Consider the following 24650-nt stretch of genomic DNA (forward strand, 5'->3'; position numbering starts at 1 on the left):
TTTCAAATCGCTCTTTTTCTCTTTTTTATTGATTTTTTACCATTTTTTGCCTCTCTTTCAAGCGTGCGCTCATTTTCCCCGTGACAATTTCACTACTAACATTTTCTGTCATCAATTTCATATTTGCATTCATCAATTCCTCGTTCAGGTCACACACACCCTCCTTCCATCCTCACCAAATATCCACAAATCATTTATGTAATCGAAAGAATACGTATAACAGAGCTCACACTTAACGAAACAACTGAAATCTAAATTAAAGTCATGGAATGACAATGCTGCCGCCATTTTTTGCAGGTTACTAAGTCTAATAATAACGATTTCGTAATTAAGTTTTGGCAAAAAAAATCCCCCGCACACTAATAAAACCGGTAGCACACAATGTTTATATTTCATGTTTAGATCATGAAATATTTGTTTAAAAATGATGGCCTTTAGAGGTTGATTGTCCTCTCATACTTTTTGATTGGAATTTGTACACAAGCTATATTAATAAAAGGTTTTGTGTGAAATACGGCTTTTTTTTTTTGCTCAATGATACGAGCCCTTTGTTAAAATTTCCATAGCTCACCACTGATGATGAGGGTATGTTAGTAAGGGTCTGGAGAAAGTTCATGAAGAATGACAACTGGTCTTTGGAATGTGGGGTATGAAGACAGATTAAGAGAATGCAATTTTCCAAGCTTTGTGAATAGGAAGTGGAGAGGGGATATGATTGAGTCAATATTAGTTGATTAGGGTTTGTTACCAGGTTAATGTGGAACAAATTTTTCATTGAATAGGAGAGGGAGAATAGAACAAGAGGCCATCTCTGGAAACTATATAAGGAGAGTGTAAGCCAAAGAGTGAGGAAAAGATTCTTTGCATGGAGAGTGGCTGGTTAGCTAAATGTGTTGCCTGAGAGTGTGGTGAATGTGAACATGCTGCATGAGTGTACTGTAACCAGCATGTACTAAATTTGAGTAATTTGATTTGATAAAGTCCCATTTCCCTCAAGATATATTTAAATTCAAATTTATGGTGGTTATCTCACATGGAAAAGCACAATATAAACAACTAGATCTGACAGCCATGAGGGAATGCAATTTGCCATTGCTGTTGATAAATATTATTTCTTTGCTAGCCCCATGCACTGCTTCCATCTCTCTTTCTCTCTCTCTCTCTCTCTCTCTCTCCCTTCCAATTCTTCTATCCATCAAACTGCCCTAAGATTATTATGCTTGTCTGCCTTATAATCAGTGGTGTGTTGGGACTGGCTCGCACCGGCTCGTGATTAAAGTGTGAGCCGGTTGTTAAAATTTTTCAAATTTAGCGAGCCGGTTGTTAATGTTTTTAAGTCGGGTGAGCTGGTTATTAAAATTCTTTATTAAAGGATAGATGATAACCGCGCGGTTAGCCTAGTGGCTTTGCGCTTCGCAACCATATGCCTGGGGAAGGAGTGTCCCAGGTTCGATTCCCGTTGTAGACGTGAGGAATTTGAGGATCTTCCTCAGGCATAGCCAAGTTAGCCGGTCTTGGGCGCGGTCAGTAAGGTTTTTTTCAGCCAGTTTATCTGGCGTTTTTCATATCCCGCAAACAGGCAAACCGGCCCCATGAACATGCGCCTCTACAGTCAAAAATATATTCCCCCCCAGCGGCAGACCAGGCGACAGGTCGGTTGGGAGCAGTACTAACAAGAAGTCGCATCTAAAGTAACACGCGGACCCTGCATGGGAAGTGGGAATAACGCGTAATAGAAGAAGAAGATTAAAGGATAGATGATGAATGGTGATATATACTTTTTATCATAAATATTTTGAAATTGTATAATAAACACTTACATATATTATTATTATCAAAAATAAATGCATAAAGGAGAATTCACAAAACACAAACTCAATTTACGAACGGGAATTTGGAAACGATTTTATTTACTAAACGATTGTCTGTATTCATTAAAACACAAACACGTTATCAAAACTCCCAAACTGGGTATTTGAATAAACAATAATGCCTTCTTTTTCGACAAATTTCCCAGAACTTGCAACATTAAGTTCTTGGAAATGCAACATTATTGCACTATCGATAAATACAAAAATTTGTCGTGACTGCTACAGTCTCTGGTCATTTGATCGACTATGAGTGGTAATATTAGTGTTACATTTCTTTTGTTCAGGATTTCATTTGATAATAGGTAAGTTGTAGGTAATATAGGAAAATTTTCTTTAATATATGTTTCTATTTTGGTTTTTTCTTTTTTTTTAATAATTAAAATAATTTTAATCAGGGTTAGAGTTTTGCGGTCAAAAAAGCGGATAGCCGTTAGTTGAAAAAATGAAATAGAACGAAACTTCTTAAACATTAAAAGTACAAAATTTGAAGAAGCAGAAACAAAGACATCTGAAGATACAATAGAACTTTGTGAAGAATCAAATTTTTCATAAAGTGAACCGGTCGTTAAAAATTTACCAACACACCACTGCTTATAATCCTACATAAATTCCTTTTACCTTGACTTCTATATATTTCTTCAGTCTCCAGGTTAGGATTGCATGATCACTTTCACACTCAGCTCCTCTGATGCAGGTACCAAATCTAAAATTCTTGATCCTCATGTTTCCTCCACTACATGTTGCCTGAGATATTTGTCCTTCAAGAATTCCAGAAATTCCATTCCCTCACTACTGTATACTGTTCCTCCGTCCAATTTATACTGCTGTAGTTGCAATCCCTCATAATGATCATTCACTTTGCACTCACCAAAGACCAACGTGTTCTGCCTGAAGATTTCCTGATCATTATTCTTTGTGTTCTCTAGCCTACAGCACCGTCCCATAAATAATTTGTCCTGCACACCTCTTCCTTATGCCATACACTTTGAAAACTATTAGGACTATTTCCTTCCAAATTCTGAGAGGACTCAACTCATCTCATCCCTTATCCTAAGTAACACTATACTACACCATTTCTACTACACTCTACTACATCCTTCCTTTCTTGCTGAAATATGCTATACTATTGTACTTCTATTTCTGTCAGGACATCATCTTCAGTCAACAATGTTTCACTGATTCCAGTAATCTTAAGACAGGTTGAGGCTATTAATGCCACTAATTCACTTCCTTTATTCCTAATACTCCTTGCATTTGTATAAAGAAATATCAATGGATTCTCACTATTTCTGTACCTATTATTATTCCCTCAAGACTTTTCTTGACTCTGCAATATACCATACATCTTTCCAACTTCCAACTGACCATCCTTACAAGAAGCCACTGCTGCTACCATATGCCCTGGCATCTCTAGTTTCCTGCCCTAACACACTCGCTTGCCCTCAGAACAACAATCTCTCAGATGCCTACACTCTTCCATGTTCAAATCAGCCTGTCTCTTGCATATACAAGCATCATCTACATATTCCAGACCTCTTCTTTGATGCATTCTTGCCATCATACTATTTGTTATTGCTGCTGTGTTCCTTTTGCTCCTGTACTCTATTGACTTTTTCTCCCCTCTCTTTTCCTAGTTTGCTAATTTCTCTCTCATTCCCAGAACTTTCTCTCTTGCTTCTTGTCTGTTTCGCATCAGTCTGCCTTTCATATCTTCTGATTTCTTCCTTCACATGAGTGAACTAATTTTCTTTCTCTCTCTGCCTATCCAAACTTGGTATTGATACATTTGACATAATTCTTGAGATCTGTCATGTCTCCAGTCACACTACCTATATCATTCATTGCCCCCCCTTGATGATCACCTTCTTCCCTCTCGATCATGCACCTTGTAACTCTATCCCAGCAAGCATACGTTTCCTTCAGTACTATCAGTGCCACTGAAACCTGAGATTTCTGAGATACCTATATTGAGATTAGCCAACTCCTCCCACTCTATATTTTATGCATATATTGGACTCACTTATATCTTACTTCCCATCTTTTTTAAATGATGGGAAGCATGCATAGTGCAGGTTAAGCATGCTACAGAATCCTGTACTATATGCAAATATGCCTATCATTATATTATTATTGTTCAAGGCTTCCATGGAATCGCACATCTCATCGTCAGAGATTCATCCTTAAAAACACAGTCCATCATGCCATTCCTTAAACTCATTGTTCTTGCTCTCACTATCTTATCAGGCAATGCATTCCTCGGTCCAACCACTCTCAATGCAAAAATGCCACTCTTCACCCCTCTTACACACAACCTCCATTCATAACTTCCTCCTTTCTCTTGATATGAAAGAACTGCTCAGTGTCAGTCTTGTAACTATCCCTCAACAGTTTAAATGCTTTAATCATATCACCTCTCCTTCTGTTGACCAAACTCTGCAGTCTGCATGCCCTCAGTCTATCCTCATAGTTAATATTGTACAGTCCTGATATCATTTTCAGTTTTGTTATCCATCTCTGCACTCACTCCAAGGTTAATTTGTCCTCTTTAAATTTTAGTGACCAAATCTGAGCACAGTAGTCCAGATGTGATCTGCTATCAGGGCTTTATACAATGAAACCACAGCTCTTCTATCTCTGATGGTCAGCGCCCTTCTCATTAGTATTAGCAATCTTCTGAGTAACCTTCACCAACTTTGTGACATGTCCCCTAAACGTAATATTTTTCAGCTTCACATTGATGAATAGAATGAGATTTGCCAACTTTCAAACTTCAAGACTACATTTAGTTCAATTAAACTGAGATCCCCCATTCATATGCCCATCTGTCCAGCATATTCAAATCCTTCTGAAGGGCTTCCACATTGGCACTATTACTAATAACTCTTCATGGCTGTCTGATACCTATCAGACAGCCAATCCAGTTCACTAACTTGATATCTAAACCATATGCTGTAACTTAATTAGTAGCTTATTGTGTGACACCCCTGTCAAATGCCTTTGCAAAAAAAAAAAAAAAAAAAAAAGAGAGAGAAAGAAAGAAAGAAAGAAAAAGGCAGTATGTACCTTTCCCTCATCAAACTGCTATTCTTATTTTATCATGAAAGGCAATTAGGTTACTAAAAACAAGAGCACTGTTAATATATCCATGCTGACTCTCACAGATAACATTACCCTCATTGTCCAATGCTGTATCTAATCTCTCATTAATTTCTCCAAAATCTTAACTTTCTTCTGTAGTTGTTATACAAACTGGCATATAGTTTGATACTTCCATTCTACCACCGCATTTATTCAATGGGATTGTCTTACCCTCCTTACACAGCTTGGGCATTTTTCCCATAACAGACTCTAATTGAAAGCCCAAGTCAGCAGAGCTGTTAGTTACTTAGCACATTCTCTAAAACCTTATAGACATTCAAAGAACTTAGTATTTGTGACACACTTTCCTTATGGACTCTAAACTTTGAATCTTCCCCATTCCTCTAGTAATAAAACACTGTTTTCCAGGAGAAGTACTTCATTAGAATGATCATTAAACAACTCCTTCTATTTCTTCCCTATCAGTCACTCTACTCCCATTTTCATCTAACAATATCATCCTTCCTCAATCAATTCTCCTACTACTGACCACATAATGAAAGAATTCCTTCAGATTTTCCTTGGATACTGCACTAATCTCTTTAAAGTTTTGCCTTCCTTACCATGCTAGTCATGTTCCTAGCCTGAATCTTATATTCCTCATACAACTGCTCTCCAGCCCTCTCCTTAAGCTTTTTTCCACAATTCTTTTCACCTGCAGTTCCTGTTTGATATCATTATTCTGCTTTTCACTTAGGTATACAAATTTCCAGTACTGCTAATAAATATTTCCTTACTAGTTTCTATGCTCTGGTAATATCTCACTCTTCCAATTCTTCTGCCTATGGGACTGTCCCAAGCTGATTTCTGAGATTATCAACCCCCCCAAGTCAAGACAACATGGTCACTCCCTCCAGGGATGTGACCATGTGATATTGAGTTATAATCAGGTCCTCTGATACAGGGATGAAATCCAGAACTCTTTGAACTTCATGTTTCTTCTATTAAATATTGCCCAAGCCATTTCCTCCTTTAAGAATTCTAGAAATTCCATTCCCTTACTAATACTACTACTTCTATTACATGCTGTTTCCTCTTCCCAATTTATGCTGCTGTAGTTAAAATTTCCCATAATGATCACTCATTTTGCAAATGCCAAACTCAACTGCCTCAACATTTCTTGCTCCTCAAACTCTGTATTGCCATTCTATCATCTTTTCATCCTTAGTTTCCTGCATTATCTTGCCTTCCTCTCTTGGTACTCCTCTGTCTCACTTCCTGTCTTGTTTGATTCACATCAGTTGGCCTTTCCAGTCTCAATTTCTTCTTTTATGCTTCTAAACTCATTTTTGTATGCTCCACTTCTTCTCTCAGTATCTCCCTATTGCATTCTGTCACATCATGTCAGTATCTCTATGCTTTGCACATTCTCTCTCTTTTCTTTCTGTATAGCAAACTTTAAACTAAAAACTGTTTTAGAATAATTGTATTAAAACTTATTTTATAATAATTATATTAAAACTAAGTTTATAATAATTGCATTTATAAAACTTTTATTTTTATAATTGTTCAGGGAGAGAATGGTGAAAGAATTTGAAAAAACTGGAGAACTTTTAGTTGATTTGGGATCAGATCAAACTTCTTGCCATAATCCTTTTAATGGCGGATATTATCCTGTCAAGGTTTGTTACTTTTGCAGTTTTACTTGAAGTTTAATCTGCATACAGATTATATCTGCTTATGGTAGACTATTCTCGCTATTTATGAACCACACACATATTTGGCAAGCAAATGCATGCGATCGACCATGATCATAAAGAAGGCTTCGGTAATATTCAAATTTTTATCAGCTATAAACAGCATATTCGTGTTTCATTTTATATCATCTGATAAAGCCTCCAGAAAGATTCAAAGTGATCATTCACTCAGCAAAAGAATTAAATATTGGCTTTATAAGGGGGGAAGAAGCAAAATATGGATTTTAAAAAAGGTGGATTCCAAAAATACAATCTCAATTTTATTGGTTTTTGACTAATGCATGTATTAAGTCATCCGTTTGCATCTTATGTTAGGTACCCCCCCCCCCAAAAAAAAAAAAAAATTGTAATGCATATAATAAGCAGTTTGGAAAAATAAAATGTTCCTTTAACTATTCCAAATCAATTTGTGATTTCTTACAGACAAACCAAATCATAACAAATAAGATAATAATTACAAAAATACATTAAAAATATGCATTTCATGATAACATTTATGTTGTTATGAAATGTTATTATTATTGAGATTATTCATGATCACAACAACTCAACTTTGACAACAAATGAAGGTCATTGACTAGCAGAGATAAAACGGTAGTAGTATTGTACCACCACCTTTTTATCTCTGCTAGTCAGTGATCTTCTCAGTATTGCAGCAATATACTGAATTGTCTTCACCACCTTTGCAGTATGTATACTTAACTTCAATTTATTCAACATCATTCACACAGGAACTCTAAGATCCCTTTCCTCTGTTTCCTTTGGTATAGTTCCATGAATACAGAATACAGCTTCTAATTTGTGGATATCATTTCATTATTATTATACATGCACCTCCATTGAGTCCAAAGACTCAATGGAGTCTTCCCTATCCACTAACACTCCCAATCCACTATCCACTAACACTCCCAAGTCTCTGTCTTCATCAATTTCCTACAGTAGGGTGAAAAGATTTTCCTAGTTGAGTGAAAAGATTACCAGCTGTATACCAATGTGGTATACAGCTAGTAATTATAATAAATTTAGTTTAATCCTTTATCCAAGTGTGAGCAAACAAAGTTTGTGCCTGAAAATATATTCAAGACTGCGGTAAGGTAGCTACAACACTAGGCAACTCGTAGCAAACGTGGACCAAGCTAACATCACTCCTATCTCAGTATCTCCCATAATGCAAAACACATCTCCTTGCGGACATGTATAATGTTATGCATTAAGGGAAGGGCCACTACCCAGACTAGTTTTGACCTTTATTGAGGTCTCTTCAGTGGGAGCCAGGCCCAGAAGTGGAGATACCAGGCAGAAGCAATGGCAAGGTCATCTTTACCTATAGGAGTTGCCAAAAGGTGTGCCACCTTTTTATTAAATTACTCTGGATTTAGAGAAAGATGTTGAAAGTTTATTTTTCACTTGGTTAGACTATAAAAAGGATTAAACTAAATGTATTATAGTCTAACCAAGTGAAAAATAAACTTTAAGCTTGTACTTTAAGGCTTGTTTTGGTAATCTTTCTGTTTTCATTCTTTGAACGTGTTCCATCCATCTATGTTTATATTTTTTAATTTTTTCAATTACTGGTTCTTGGTTTAATTCTTTCATAATATTTTCATTTCTTTTGTGATCAAATAGGGTATACTTTGCAGTTTTTCTCATAAACTTCATTTCTACTGTTGTTAATCTTTGTTTGTCTTTTTGTTTTATTGTCCAGATTTCGCTTCCATACATTAAGACCGGTAGGGCTAATGTATTGTATACTTTTAGCCTGGTTTGTTTTTGAACTAGGTTTGGTTTAAATATAGAGTTAATTACTCCTGTTATTTTTAAATATTTTGCAATTTTTATGTTTATATCTTTTTCATTTTCATAAGTGATCATACATCCTAGGTAGTTAAATGAATTCACCTGTTCTAAGATCTTGTTATCTAATACTATTTTAGTTCTTGCTGGATCTTGTCCTTTAAAGGCCATAGTTTTTGATTTTTCCGTTGATATTATCATACCATAATCTTTGGATATCTCATTTAGATTTAAAATAGCTTTCTGTACGTTATCTTCAGAATTTGTAATTATTATTTGGTCGTCTGCAAAGAGGAGAGTGTTTAAGTTAACTGTAGGTGAAAGTTTAATTCCTTGATGTAAATTTTTACTCCATTTTATTATTATTTCATTTAAGTAGATATTAAGAAGAGTTGCTGAGAGGGGACATCCCTGTCGGACCCCTTGGTTTATCTGTCTTGTATATGATAGCTCATAATTTAATCTTATTTGTATTTGATTATCTTCATATATACTTGTGACAGCTTTTAGGATATTATTTGGTATTTGTCTTTCTTTTAATAATTTAAATAATAGGTTTCTTTTAACTTTGTCAAATGCTTTTTCAAAGTCAATAAATGCAATATGTGTTTCTAAGTTATATTCTCTTTTTTTCTCTATTATTAATTTTAGGCAGAAGGCTGGGTCTATACATGATCGTCCTTTTCTAAATCCATTTTGTACCTCTAGAATAAAGTTTTCGGAATATTTCATTAGTTTGTTATTTAAGATTCTGCTGTATATTTTGTAACATGAATTTAGTATACTGATACCTCTATAGTTTTTAGGGTCATCTCTATTACCTTTCTTAAAGGTTGGAATCACAATTGCTTTTTTCCATTCTATTGGAGGGATACCAGTTGAGTAAATTTTATTTTAAAATAATAAGAATCTTCCTTTGAATCTTGTTCCTGCATATTTATATAGTTCTGAACCTAGCTTATCTTCTCTAAACTTTCTCCAAACTTTCAACATCTTTCTCTAAATCCAGAATAATTTAATAAAAAGGTGGCACACATTTTGGCAACTCCAATAGGTAAAGATGACCTCGCCATTGCTTCTGCCTGGTATCTCCACTTCTGGGCCTGGCTCCCACTGAAGAGACCTCAATAAAGGTCAAAACTAGTCTGGGTGGTGGCCCTTCCCTTAATGCATAACATTATACATGTCCGCAAGGAGATGTGTTTTGCATTATGGGAGATACTGAGATAGGAGTGATGTTAGCTTGGTCCACGTTTGCTACGAGTTGCCCAGTGTTGTAGCTACCTTACCGCAGTCTTGAAGATATTTTCAGGCACAAACTTTATTTGCTCACACTTGAATAAAGGATTAAACTAAATTTATTATAGTCTAATCAAGTAAAAAATAAACTTTCAACCACTAGTAATCTTTTCCCCAAAATGCATAACCTTACACTTTGCCACATTAAACTGACATCCATTCTCCTTTGCCCAGTTTGCCGATCTATCCAAATCATCCTGCAAAATTTTAACATCATCTGTATTAACTATTGCTCTACCCAAATTTGCATCATCAGCAAACAACTGAACAGTCCCCTCAGATCCTTTCCTATATCGTTAATGAACAAATTAAACAGTAGCGGTCCAAGAACAGAACCCTGCAGCAAGCCACTAATCACAGGCCTTCTTTTGGACTCTCCATCCATCAGTGGCTTTAACAGGCACTCAAGCACCCATAGCCTTCCAGGTATCCTCGGATTTCTTTACTGTAATACAAGGACAATGCAGTTTATCCCTATGCCAAAATATTCTTGTCTGTAAATTGCGTGTGTTCTATGGGCCGGTTGTCTGTTTTTGAGGGACAAAAAAACCTGAGTTTGCAGGAGAAAAAGTCCTCCACTTCTATGAGACTGGCTAACTCACCTTAAGTTGAAAGAGAACAGATAAAGGTTCCTCATGTTATGGACAGGAATTGAACCCAGGTCTTTCTGACCAAAGGACTTCATCTATACTGACAGAGCTCTTCTCCTGAATAAACTGCTCTCTGATATCTCTCCATTAACCACCCTCCCATCCATCTCACCAACCCTATATCTGTCCCCATGTGCTGCAGTTATTAGAATTCCATGTGGTATCCTATCAAAGGTCTTATCAAAGTCCAGCAGTATCACTGTAAACACATTACCTTTATCTAACTCAGCTGTCACTGTATTATAAAAACCTGAGCAAGTTACTGAGGCATGACCTACCCTTCACAAAACCATGCTGCTCCCCCATACAGTTTCCCATTTCCATCTATCCATTCCTGTATTTTGCTCTTGACCAACTTCTCCAATACTTTGGCAACTCCTGATATTCTGATTGATCGGTAATTTGCTACATGAGTCATGGAGCCTTCTTTATACAATGGAACTATTTTCCACTCTTTCCACCCCCCCCCCCCCTCAGGATTAACACAGAGCTGAGACTTTGACTTAAGTGACTATACCACATTAGAATATCCTGCTCACACATTCTTGAATGCAGACAATGTTAAGTTTCTAATGTCTTAAATTTTAATATGATTGCACCATTGATGCCATCTGTTCAGGTCTCTAATTTTTCTAAGGACTCTCATATCTGTAGTTCTCTAATTTTTGATCAAGTGCTTTATTTCTGACCCAACTCTCAGATCCATAACTTTAAAAGAACACTGCCTTGTATACTGCTAGTTTAATGTTTTGGCTAATTTCTATCTTATTCCATATAAATTTAATTAGCTGACTCCCAACTATACCAGCTTTGCTTATTCTGTTGTCTATTTCCAAATTTAACTTGCCATCCTCACTAAAAACTGTGCCTAAATTGCTGAAATATTTTATTTGTTCTATAGGCCCTCCACTGAGAATGCAGCTGAAGTTTTCTATGTTCCTGCATATTTTTATACTTTTGATTTTTTTATTGCTGATTTTTCATGCCAAATTTGTTACAGCTGTTATTCAATTTAGTTAGAGAATCCTACAGACTTGCACTAGGTATATTTAGAAGTTCATTATCTGCATAAAGCAAAGAGCTAAGTTTTTATCTCCAATTCTAATATCAGGTTTAATTCCACTTTCTTTTATGTGATCCATATAGATACTGAATAAGAGTGGAAGTAATGTGCATCCTTATCTTACTCCTGATTTTACATCAAACCATCTTCCTGTATTCTCTTCAATTCTAATTGCAGACTTACCAATTAAATACAGACTATGTATTACCTGCGTAATGTTGATTTTATCCTATATAATTATAGTGGTTTGAAAAGCTTTTCTCTGGGCACATTGTGATATGCCTTTCCCATATCTACAAAACTCAAGTACAAATCCTTATCATATTCCCATGATTTCTGAACTGTTTGTCATAAAATGAAAATCTGATCATGACAAACCTCTATTTGGCAAGGATCCAGCTTGTTCTCCCAGTTTCTCTTCCATTGTTCTCATCATCTTTACAGGTATGCTTGCATAAATCTTACATGGAACACTTAGTAGAAAAATTCTTCTGTAATTTTCACATTCAGCTGTATTCTCTTTTTTTTATAGATAGGAATTATGAGAGTTTTATCCATTCATGTGGAATTCATGTGGAACCCTTTCTGACCAGGTCCTTTGAATTATGCAGTGTTAGCTATTGCAAAACTTTTATATCTCGATATTGGAGTATTTCTAGTCAAATATAATCTACTCCAGCTGCCTTTCCACATTTCAAGTTTTTGACAGCCTTTTCTACCTCAAGTATTGATATGTTCTCCTGTTTGCATTTCTCTTGAAAATTTTATATTATTTAGCTACTTTCACACATATCTTAGCTCCTTACATATTTCTCTGTATTATTATTATTATTATTATTATTATTATTCAGGTCTCCATGAAGTCAAAAGACTCATCGTGGGAGTCCTTCCTAAGAACATAAAGTCTGTTAAGACTCATTGAGGGGAGGTCCTCCCCCTAAGAAACACAAAGTCTATCATACCACTCCTTAAACTCATTGACAGTTCTCACTCTCACCACTCCATCAGGCAATGCATTCCACGGTTCAGCCACTCTCCATGCAAAGAAATCACTCCTCACCCTCTTGCTCACAGTTTCCTTTCGTAACTTCCAGGGATGGCCTCTTGTCATCACTCCTTCCCGCTGTTCAACCAAGCAAAAGAACTCCCCAGTGTCAACCCTGTAACCATCTCTGTAACCCTGGAGACCAAATCTGAGAACAATAGTCTAAGTGTGATCTGCTCATAGACTTATACAACGGAATGATAACCTTTTTATCTCTGCAGGTCAGTGTCCTTCTCATAATTGCAGCAATCCTCTGTGTTACCTTCACCACCTTTGCAATATGTCCCCTAAATTTCAGGTTTCTATCAATCATCAACCCCAGATCTCTTGTCTTCCCTACTTCCGCCAGTACAACTCCTCCCATTCATTTGCCCATCTATCTAGTTTATTCAAATCCTCTTGCAGGGCTACCACATCTGCACTATTACTAATAACCTTTCCCAGCTTCATATCCTCTGCAAACAACTGAATATCAACCCCCCCCCCTGCAATTCACTGACAATGTTGATACAAAGGTTAAATAATATAGGTCCCAGTACTGAGCCCTGTGGGACTCTATTTGTAAACTTCTGCCTCCTTGAAACTGCCCCATTATACACAACTCTGACACCTATCGGACAGCCAATCCTGAATCCAGTTCACCAACCTGACATCCAGACCCATGTGCTGCAACTTAAATATCAGCTTATCATGTGGCACCCTGTCAAATGCCTTTGCTAAGCCTAAGAAAATTGCAGTATATGCCTTTCCCTCATCTAATGTTCTTGTAACTTTATTATAAAAGGCTAGCGTATTGCTAAAACAAGAGTGCCCCCCCCTCACAAATCCATGTTGACTCTTAGAGATAACATTACCCTCATCTGCTCAATGCTGTATACGGTCCCTCACTACTTTCTCCAAGATCTTAACAACTACTGATGACACACAGACTGGCCTATAATTAGACACTTCCAGTCTGTTACGCCCTTATGCAATGGCTCTATCTTACCCTCCTTCCATTCCCTAGGCACCTTTCCTGTAGTCAGACTTTCATTGAAAAGCCAGGTTAAAGGGACTGTTAGTTCCCTAGCACATTCTCTCAAAACTCGTGGTGAAATACCATCCCGTCCCAAAGCTTTACTGACATCCAGAGTACTCAGTATCTGAAACACTCTCTCTTCCTGTATCTCTAAACCTCAAACCAGCCCTATCCCTCTAGCATTAAAACTGACTCCTCTAGGATGAAATACTTCAATAAAGTGTTCATTGAACAATTCCACTCTGTCCTCTGCATTCAGTCACTCTATTCCCATTTTTATCCCACAATATCTTTCTTCCACAGTCATTTCTCCTCCTACTGGCCACATAGCTAAAAAATTCCCTAGGATTTTCTTTGGATCTTAGGGCCAATCTTTTCTCATATTCCAGTTTCGCTTTCCTTACCACACTAGTCACTCTTCTGGCCTGTGTCTTATATTCTTCATGCATCTTCTCTTCACCTGTCTCCCTATATCTCTTCCATAGCCTCTTTTTCGCATGCAATTCCTGTTTAATATTGTTTGTCATCCACTTTACTCCAAATTGTGTCCTCTTCTTCACTCGTGGTATACAACTTACCATTGCTGCTAACAAATATTCTTTCACAATTTCCCACGCACTAATGATATCCCGGCCTTCCAATTCCTCCCTCCATGAAACTTCCCGAAGTTGATCTTTTAGAGCACTTGCCGACTTATTTGTTAGGAATTTTTGGTATGCTTTCTTCTTGTCCAGAACTGCTTCTTTAACTTCTTGTGTCCACCATGGTGTTCTTATTTTTTTATCCTTGCAGACAACTTCATCACATGTCAACTTAGCTGAATCAATGAATTTTTTTTTTTCTGAGTTTTCCACTAAGATGCCTTGGTTTGGTTCTTGTTTTTTGAACTGTTTCATTCTTTCTTCAATAATGTTTATGTAGTCTAGTCTGCAGTTTACTTGTAAAAGCTGCTCAACTTTAATTCTTTTTAGAACCTTTTTTACATAGTGGTCTTTTCAATGTGATATTCAGTTTTATCCTGCTTAAAACTAAGTGATGGCCACTTCCAATTTCAAATTCTCTATGCACTCCTCTATCCTAAACCAGCATGAAGATATCACTATGAACAATAACATAGTCAATAAGGATTTTCTTTTCTTGTGTCTTCTCTTCACATGAACTTGTGCACATCTTTATGTTGGAACATTGTGTTAGTGGTGCCTGGTACATATCCTTAGCAGAAATCCAGCAGGTACTTACCATTGTTAGTAACCTTATCCTTTTCTTCAGATTTTCTAAAAACATTTCTGTATACATTATGAGATTCACTTCCTATTCTGCTGTTCAGATCTCCACATTTTCTTTATATCAGCTGCCTGCTCTACTTACTCAAAAAATTCCTTCACCTCCTCCTTAGGTAAATCTTCCCTGGGTCCATAGGCACAAATCAGTTTCATCAGCCATTTCTCCATTTTGAAGTTTGCCCTCTTAATTCTGCTTAATACTTCCTTCCAATCAAGAAGTTTATCTTCATGTGTGGTATTGAATGAAATAATAATACTCCTTCCTTTTCCTAATTATTATTAACCAAATATAACATCCTATATTTATTATTTAGTAGGATGTCACCCATTTTTGTCTTCTTTGTTTCAGATGCCAGTTAAGTTCACATGGTACTTTTCCAGTATTGGAAAAGTACCATGTGAACAGTACTTTTCAGTTCTTCTGCAACACGATTTCTTTCCATTAACACTCTTTATATTGATGGTTACTATCTTCAGTTCTTCTGATGTTGGATTTGTTCTTTCTGTAAATGCTGAGATTGAGTCTGTTCTAGAGATGACTTTTCACTGCTCACCCTGGTTCGCTGAAGAAAACAGTGGGAGCCTTGTTTATCCAGGTGATACCCCATCTGGCATGAAATTTCAATGTTTCATCATGATATTATTTGTGGTTTAAGCCAGTAGAGAGTACAGTTTGGTCAACTAAGTCTCAAATTGCCAGCCCATCTTCATTCATACAGTGGCCAGTGAATACCTATTAATGAGGTGCACCATGTTAAGGTGAGGATTGGACATTAGGTCAGAAGTCCCAGTCTCTGCATTCTTAAATGTGATGTGGAGGTCTCCTTCCAGTTATTTGGCTTTGACCCTTCTTTGAATATTTGAAATTGTTTGAATGATCCCAATTCAGTTGGAGATATGTTATTGCTTAGCCTACCACCATTTAAGGACTACATTTTACAGATCTACTACAAGATTTTGTGGTATGTAGTAATTGCAACATGTTTGCATCCTGGTAGTTATAAATATAGTAGGTGAGCGACTGGGAAGTGTATGTTTGCTTAAAATGTAGAAAATGGAAAGAGGTTAGTGATATAGCAATTAACGTAATGGGCTTCAGCAGCATTATGTCCAAAATGAGTGAATGCCGAGAGAGAGAGAGACAAGTAGTGCAATTGAGGGTGAGGAAGATGAGCATCATGTGAATAAGAATATAAAATAAAATTAGGGAGTGTAGTATATTTCAAAGATAGTATTGATTGGGAGGGTGAAAGTTGAGTGAGAGTGGGTTGCTTGAAATGAGAGCAAGAGAAACAAGCATAAGAGAAGAGATTAGGAGACTGGAATGAACAGATGTTGAAGCATATGTGAGTAGATTGAGAGAAAGAGAGCGAGAGAGAGAGAGAGAGAGTTATGGGAATGATAGAATGGGAGAACCAGGGGAAGAGAGAGAAAGAGAGGAAGGTGAGACAGTGTAGGAACTATGGATGGAGAGATAACAGGAAAGCAGGTGTGCAAAGAAAGGAAGTGTTGGTGGGGGGGGGGGAGATGGAAAGATTGAGAGATGCAAGTGAGCATGGAAGGAACAGAGTGGTAAGAGGTGTAATGTATGGAGATTTGATGATCCATGAGGTGCAAAATAGAATGTCAGAGGAATGACAGACAATATGACTATGGCAGTTTAGTGAGGTGGAAAAGTGGATGAGATGATGGGTATGAATGACTTGAGAGGCAGTGTGAATCAGGTAGTGAGAGATCTGAGGTTAATGCTTGAGGTTGTATGACAGAAGACTAAAAAGGAAAGATAGTCGGTGATAGCGTGTTCTGCATTCTCATACCATGAATGGAGATTTGATGATCCATGAAGTGCAAAATAGAATGTCAGAGGAATGACAGACAGTGTGACTATGGCAATTTAATGAGGTGGAAAAGTGGATGAGATGATGGATATATTGAGGAGGACAATGAAGGAAGTGACTGCAAATGAATCAATACCACAAGTTCTGCAGAAAGAATGGTGTGGATTTTCTAGACATATGCATTGAATTGGATTGATGGAAGGACTTATTAATGCTAATGTACTGTACTTAAATGGATTAAAAGTGAGGTGTCTAGAAGATTTGTTCAGAGCATGGAAGTGCAAAGTCAGGAAAAGTAAAGCTATTAGTGTGTGCATGTGTGTAGGCACTCATGAAGCAAATGATTGTGAGAATGGAAAAATGCAGAATTTAGTCTCTCAAGTGACAGAATCAAATGGGATAATCAACACAACATGTAAAAGTTGTGTTGATTATCCCATTAAGAGGATGCTACATTTTATGTATACTAATTCTAGAAGCCATCAAGAATAAATGGAAGGAGTTTTTGGAATTAGTTGGTGCAACTTTGCCAAAAGTTATAGGCATTATTGAAACTCGGCTGACAACAGATGATGCAGTTACAGCAATAGAACATGGGAATATGTAGTGTTTTAAGGGAGGATAGAGAAGATAGTCCTGGGGGGGGGATAGTTCTGATGATAGCAGATGAAATGTAGTTAAAAGAGTCAGAAATTAGGAAGACAGGTGTGTAGGTGGCAGTTCATTCGAAGCAATGTGGTATGCGAGATAGAGACTAATCAGACAAAATGTATTGTTAGTTGCTGCTGTAGGCCAGGGGTGGGAGGGAGGGGGTGGGTATGGGGATAATGTTGAAGACATGCATCAGCAAATTATGATTGCAGGTAGAATAATTATTATGGAGAGCTTCAAATATCACCCCATTTCTGCCTATCAACCAATTTTTGCAACCCACAAATCTTCAATCTGTTCTCATAAGGTTCATTCCACAGACCTGCCACCATCTTGGTCACTCGTCTCTGGATCCTCTCCACCTCCTCCCCATCAAGAAGAAACCCTGGCGCCCATATCTGGGCACAATAGTCCAGATGGGATCTTATCAGGGCTCGATATAGAGGAACAATAACTTGTTTGTCTCTGCTTGTTAAAGTATTTTTCAGTAACCAAGTGATTTGATGAGCTATTTTAGCCACTTTTGCAATGTGCCCCACTAAACTTCAACTCCCTATCCACCAACACTCCCAAATCCCTGGCCTCATCACTCTCCTGGAGTATGGATCCCCCCAATGTAATATACTGCTGCTAATCTTTTCACTCCAAAATGCATAACCTTACACTTTGCCACATTAAATTGACATCCATTCTCATTAGCCCAGCACTCCAAACTATCCAAATCATCCTGCAAAATTTTGACATCCTGTGCACTCACAATTGGTCTACCCGACTTTGCATCATCAGCAAACAAGTGAACACTTCCTCTCACATCCTTTCCTATATCGTTAATGAACAAATTGAAAAGTAGTGGTCCAAGAACAGAACCCTGCGGCACACTACTAGTCACAAGCCGTCTTTTGGACTCCACTCCTGAATAAACCACTCTCTGGTATCTCTCCATCAACCACCCTCCTATCCATCTCACCAACCCTATATCCATCCCCATCTGCTCCAGTTTACTGATTAAAGTTCCATGTGATATCCTGTCAAAGGCGGCAAGGTCCAGCAGAATCACTGAAAGCCCATTACCCTTATCCAGTTCAGTCATTACTGTATTATAAAATGTGAGCAAAATACCGAGGCATGATCTACCCTTCACAAAACCATGTTGTCCCCCATACAGTATCCCATTTTCATCTACCCAATCCTGTATTCTTCTCTTGACTAGTTTCTCAAAGATCTTGACAATGATTCCTGATATGCTAATTGGTCGGTAATTTACAACAGCAGTCTTGGAACCTCCTTTATGCAGCGGAACTATTTTCCCCCTCTTTCCACCCCCTCGGGACTAACCCAGACCTGAGACTCAGATTAAACAAAATGGTCAAGGGTACTGACAATTCTTTAGCTGCTTCTTGTACGACACGAGCTGGTATACCATCCAATCCCACAGATGTATTGACATTGAGGTTTTGTATTGATGTATTGACACAGATGTATTGACATTGAGAGTGGGTTGCTTGAAATGAGAGCAAGAGAAACAAGCATAAGAGAAGAGATTAGGAGACTGGAATGAACAGATGTTGAAGCATATGTGAGTAGATTGAGAGAAATGTATTGACATTGAGAGTGGGTTGCTTGAAATGAGAGCAAGAGAAACAAGCTTATACACAATTCCTGTATAAGCTTTTGGTTCATTCATTTCTGCAATGTCACCACCTGGATGATATACTCTTGCAAAGTGCTCGCTCAGCAATTCAACTATATCAACTGATTCGGTTACTTCCCTACCATCGGCATTCTTTAAAATCATTCTGCCATATACATTTTTTCTTTTACTTGCAACATATCGAAAAAACTGTTTAGAATTGTCTTTAGCCCAACAGGGCCAATGTTCTTTCGTAATCCTTTTTTGCTTTTCTTACCACACTCGTTACACTTCTGACCTAGGCTTTATACTCTTCATGTATCTGCCGGTCACCTTTCTCCTTAAATTCCCTCCATAGTTGTTTCTTTTTTTGCAGCTCAAGCTTAATGGTGTTATTCATCCATTTAACTCCTACTTGATTTATTATTCGAACTCTAGGTATACAGTCAGCCATTGCTTCATGCAAACACTTCTTAACCACCTCCCATGCACTGTCCACTTCTAGCCCTTACATGCCATGGCACTGTACCAATCAATCTCCTAAGCTTGTCATACTTACCAGCCTGATAATTCCACACCCATACCCTGTCTTAATTGTAAATTCCACACCTTTAGCCACCTCCCAAGTCAAGACCCTATGATCGCTCTCACCAATTGGTGGCAACGTGGTCATATTCGTTACAGCCAAATTCTCAGATGCATTTACTAGGTCAAGCACTCTCTGACCCCTAGTATTTTCTATTACATGCTGTCGCAGATAGTTATCCCTTAATAACCGCATAAAATCCAATTCCTTCCTCCCATGTGTCCTCTCCTCCTTCCAATCAATATTACCATAGTTGAAATCTCCCATAATAATTACCCTCCGTCCACTCATTTCTTCTATTTGCTTATGCATACTATCTCCACCATCTATTCCATCACCTGGTCTATAGCAGCACCCAACTGTATATTTTGTTCTGCTAGTTTCAATCTCACACCAAATAGCCTCAAATGTGCTCTTATCTCTATCCTGCAGTTCCACTTCTATTCTCCTTGGTTGTAGCTCATCTGCTATCATCAATAACACACCTCCCCCATTTTATTCTCCCTGTCTCTCCTGAACACACCATACCATCACATTCAATCCCACTAGCTGTGTCATCTTTTGATGACACTTATGGTTGAGATAATGTGATGGCAGTGGGAGTCATCTCGTTGGGTTGACACACTGACCTGCATGTGCATGCAATGCTGCAACTTATAGAGAAGTTGCAGCATTGCATTTGTAACATGTAACTGCACATGTAACTTGTTGAACATTCGGCTTGCCTATTGCACCCATCTATATATGAGTGCAATAGGCAAGCCACATGTTCAACAAGACAATAATGCTCATCTTTGTCAATCTAAACTCATAGATCAATATCTTCAAGAACAGACTATTGTATGTATGGACTTGGCTAGCCAGGTCTCCTGACCTTAATCCTATTGAGCAGGTCTGAGATGCTCTAAGTAGATGTGTTATTGTTGTCACTGCTTTTCCAAAAACCTCTTATGAGATTTTGCAGAAGCAGTGGTTTTTATTACCAACTGAAAGAATGAAACATTGTTATGAGTACTGTATTGCTCTAAGCAGTGACTGCATTCCTTATTTGAGGCACTTTGACAATCTCATTGTGATCTCATTTTTGATCATTATCTTCATGTATGCACTTGTTACTGAATTGACCTATTTATTTGCAATTTTCGTGAGTGTTTCTTTTGCATCTCATCTGCATTTCATCGAATTGCAAAAATTCATCATACAGTTTTTGAGTTATTTGTGATTTTTCTTTTGTTCCTTAATTTATGGGAACCAGTGTAGTTACTCTGCATAAAGGAAGCTCCAAGACTGTGTAAGCAAATGATATAACAGTCACTATCTAGAAGCTGTTGTAAAACTGGTAAAATTGGTTAGAGACAAGATTCAGGAATGGGTTGAAAACTTTTTGTAATAGAGTGACTGATTTGGATAACGGGAATAGCTACTTGATGATACTGCTGGATTTTGGAAAGGTACTTGACAGGATATTACATGTAACTTTGTTACACAAATTGGAACCAATAGGGCATAGATGTGAATCTAGTAATGTCGATATGAGTAGCTGGTGGACAGATACCAAAAAGTAGTATACAGAGGAGCAGAATCCAGAAGAAACAGATGACTAGCTGTGTTCCAGTAGTGGTCCAAGCACAGAGCATGCTTGGACCACTACTGTTTAATTTATACATAAATGATATAGGAAATAATTTGAAGGGAAATATTCAGTTGTTTACTGATTATGTATAATTGGGTAATGTAATAGTTAATTAAGATGATGTAGAAAGTTTGCAGGATGATGTAAATTAACTGATATGAGCCAAAAGATAATGGGTACCAGTTTAATGTAGATAAAGATCACAAGCTGTATTCTATGTTGATGGTTTGAACTGTACTCCAAGAAAGTGATGAAGCTAGTGATTTTGTGGGAGGAGGAGGAAGAGAAGATAGAGCTGAGATCCAGAAGCCATACTGTTGAGGTGGCCAAGGTAGTCCATAGGATTACTTGGTTATTAAAGAACATGTTAACAAGCAAAGATATGGAAGTTATCATCTTCTTTACAAGGCCATGATGCATTCACATAAGGGTTACTGTATCAGGTCTGGTCACTCGAGTTTCTTGGGGATAAGTAAGTAGTGGACAGGATCCAGAGGTGAATGACCAAGATGATGAGTGGTCTGTGAAATGCTCCCTATGAGGATATGTTTGCAGGTTTGTGGGTTGCACAAGTTGGTTGATAGGCAAAAAAAAGAGGGGGATATGATAGAAACATTTAAGTTATTATTATTTTCTTGACCTCCATAGAGTCATAAGACTCATTGTGGGAGATCAATACAAAGTCTATTGTACCACTCCTTAAACTCATCCACTATTTGCACTTATGCTCCTACCACTCTCCATGCGTAAAAACTTACTTCTTATCCTTTTACTCATTACTTTCTTTTTGAACTTCCAGGAATGGCTCCTTGTCCTTGTTCCTTCCCCTCATTCTACCATATGAAAAAAATCTATCCAGTGTTAATCCAATAACAGCATTAATGTCTCAATCATATTCCAACTCTGTCTTCTATCTGCCAAACTCTGCATTATGCATGCTCTCAGTTTGTCCTCATAATCAGCAGTGTACAGTCTTGGTATAATTTTTGTTATCCACCTCTGTTCCTTTTCCAAGGTTACTTCATTCTCTTCGAATCACAGAAATCTAGATGTGGTCTGATCAGAACTTTATACAATGGTATCACTACTTTTTTTTATCTCTCATAGTTAGCATCCTCCTCAATACTGCAGCAATTCTCTGAGATCTCTTCACAACCTTAAAAATTCCAAACCTTCATTTAGCGGCATTTAAACCAGTGGTTAAATTCAGCTGGGGCTTTCTGGGACCTGGCCTCAGAACTTTTTTTATGCACTGGACCCAGAACATTTTTCTGTTTTGTGACTTTTCTCCCTTTATGGTATTTAAGCCTAACGTGAAACAGATAGCAATTGTTACGGCAGGTTATTAAGACGTGCATGTGATTGGTGCAGTATTAACAAAAGATCGCACGACCGAAAGATAAAAGCATAGCTGACAATTGAGTTGAAATGCTAACTCCCTTCAACCTAATTCTATATGTGAAACTGCCATAACAACATTCACTATATATATATATATATTTCTCAGTTTTAACACATTCAGTTGAATTTTATTGCTGCTTTGGGGCAGGTGAACTCGCACACATCTAATTAATAACAATAGTTTTTAGTTGGATACTGTGTTTGCCAGTGCAACATATGGTTTTGCTTGAGTCTATACAGCATAGTTTCTATATGAGGGGACATGTGATTCATTAATTAGTGTCATTTCTATCCTGGTTGTCTCTAATTGCACTATTTGTTGAGAAATATATTACACAAACTGCTCATACCTTATTCACTGGCATAATAAAAGTACTTGTTTTTCTTGCCTCGTGCAGTGTAGTGGCTGGGCGTGGTGCTTATCGCTGCAAGCAAGTTACTATCTCCTTACATGAATGTATTTAAGCATTTTTTCATGTGCGAGGTATATATGAAACTTTTTAATTTCTTTTTTCTAAACATAAAATCAGGGGTGTGAGGGCGAGTTATATTCGAGGGTATTTCAACTATGGATAAGTACATTGGTACCTTCTTTAAAACGGAAAAATAGGTCAGATGACAATGATAATACAAAACGGGTTTGCAATGACAGTTTGTGTGTAGTTTCTGAAGAGAAAGTGGTCTGTAACGAATCCCCAAAACACAGACTTCCCATCAGTTGCAGTGTGATAATATTAATATGCTGAACGAAAGGAAAGATTTACTGACTTGCTGGTCACTCGACCAGTGGATCGCATTCAAAGGTAAATACAATTGATTATTTTGTAGGATTTGTTTGTGACTACAAAATACCTATTTTGTAGTCACAAAACAGAACATTTTTCTGTTTTGTGACTTTTCTTCCTTTACAGTAATTATGCCTACTTATTGTGTTATTATACAACAATTGTTTACAGTTTTGAATGTGTATATATAAAGTCAATATCAACAGTCTCCTGATTACAAACGTGTAATGAAAATAACGGGTAGGTTTGGAGCTTCCCTGGATAGCATTCAAAGGTAAATACAACTGGTTATTTTGTATAGGGCTCCGGAACTTATTCGTTTAGAATTTAACCACTGATTTAAACTGACATCCCCAAATTATATGCCTGCCTTTTCAGCATTTCTGCAAAGAACTGAATACATCCTTGTATTCCTATGACAGTTCATTGACATAATCATTGAACAGTAATGGTCTCAGTACTGAACCCTATGGTACTCACTTGTAACTTTCCTCTTCCCTGATACTGCTCCCCCCCCCCCATACAACCCTCTGATATCCAAACCCATATGTTGCAACTTAAAAAAACCAATTTGTCATGATGTAGCACCCTGCCTTTGAAAAATCAAAAAAAGATAGTGTATGTCTTATACTCATCCACCGCTGCTGTTTGTTATTCTGTTGTAAAAGATAACCAGATTATTAAAATAAGAGGATCCATGCTGTCCTTCATAAATAATACTGCCCTCATCTGCCCAATTATGAATATGCATTCTTGCCAATTTCTCTAACATCTTAACTACAGAAGAAATACAAATAAGCCTATAGTGTGATACCCCCCCCCCATCTCTTATCATCCTTCCCCTATTCAGGAACCTGTTACATTGTAAGACTTTCATTAAACAGCCAAGTTAATAGCACAGTCAGTTCCACAGCACTTTCTCTTAAAACACATGGTGAAATTCTATCTATCGCTCCCCCCCACCCCCAACACACACACACACACACACACACACACACACACACACACACACACACACACACACACACACACACACACACCTTACTCTTCATTCACTTCCACCACTTCACTACCCCTTATCCCTCTAGGAATAAAGCCTACTTTACCAGGATGGAACACTAATAAAGTGATCATTAGAGTCAACTATTAATCTGCATTGGTCACCAAAGTCCCATCTCCATACAGAAAGGTAATCTGTCCATAGATTTACTTAAAGGGTTTTATAGGATTGATGCAGAGGAAATATTTCATCACTTGGCTAGAGAACA

General features: G+C 37.4%; 1 protein-coding gene across 1 annotated transcript in view; it reads left to right on the top strand.

The window, feature by feature from the left end:
• The window catches only part of LOC150108438 (urocanate hydratase-like), a 286428-nt gene that overhangs the window by 140096 nt on the left and 121682 nt on the right, over nucleotides 1-24650 (top strand). The window contains exon 10 of the mRNA XM_090415848.1: nucleotides 6523-6631. Coding sequence (XP_090271974.1) covers nucleotides 6523-6631 — 109 coding nt within the window. The remainder of the gene's footprint in view (nucleotides 1-6522; nucleotides 6632-24650) is intronic.

Source organism: Typopeltis vanoorti, chromosome 3 (genome assembly GCF_054136105.1).
Source record: "Typopeltis vanoorti isolate ZY-2024b chromosome 3, IOZ_Tvanoo_1.0, whole genome shotgun sequence".
Classification (NCBI taxonomy): domain Eukaryota; kingdom Metazoa; phylum Arthropoda; class Arachnida; order Uropygi; family Thelyphonidae; genus Typopeltis; species Typopeltis vanoorti.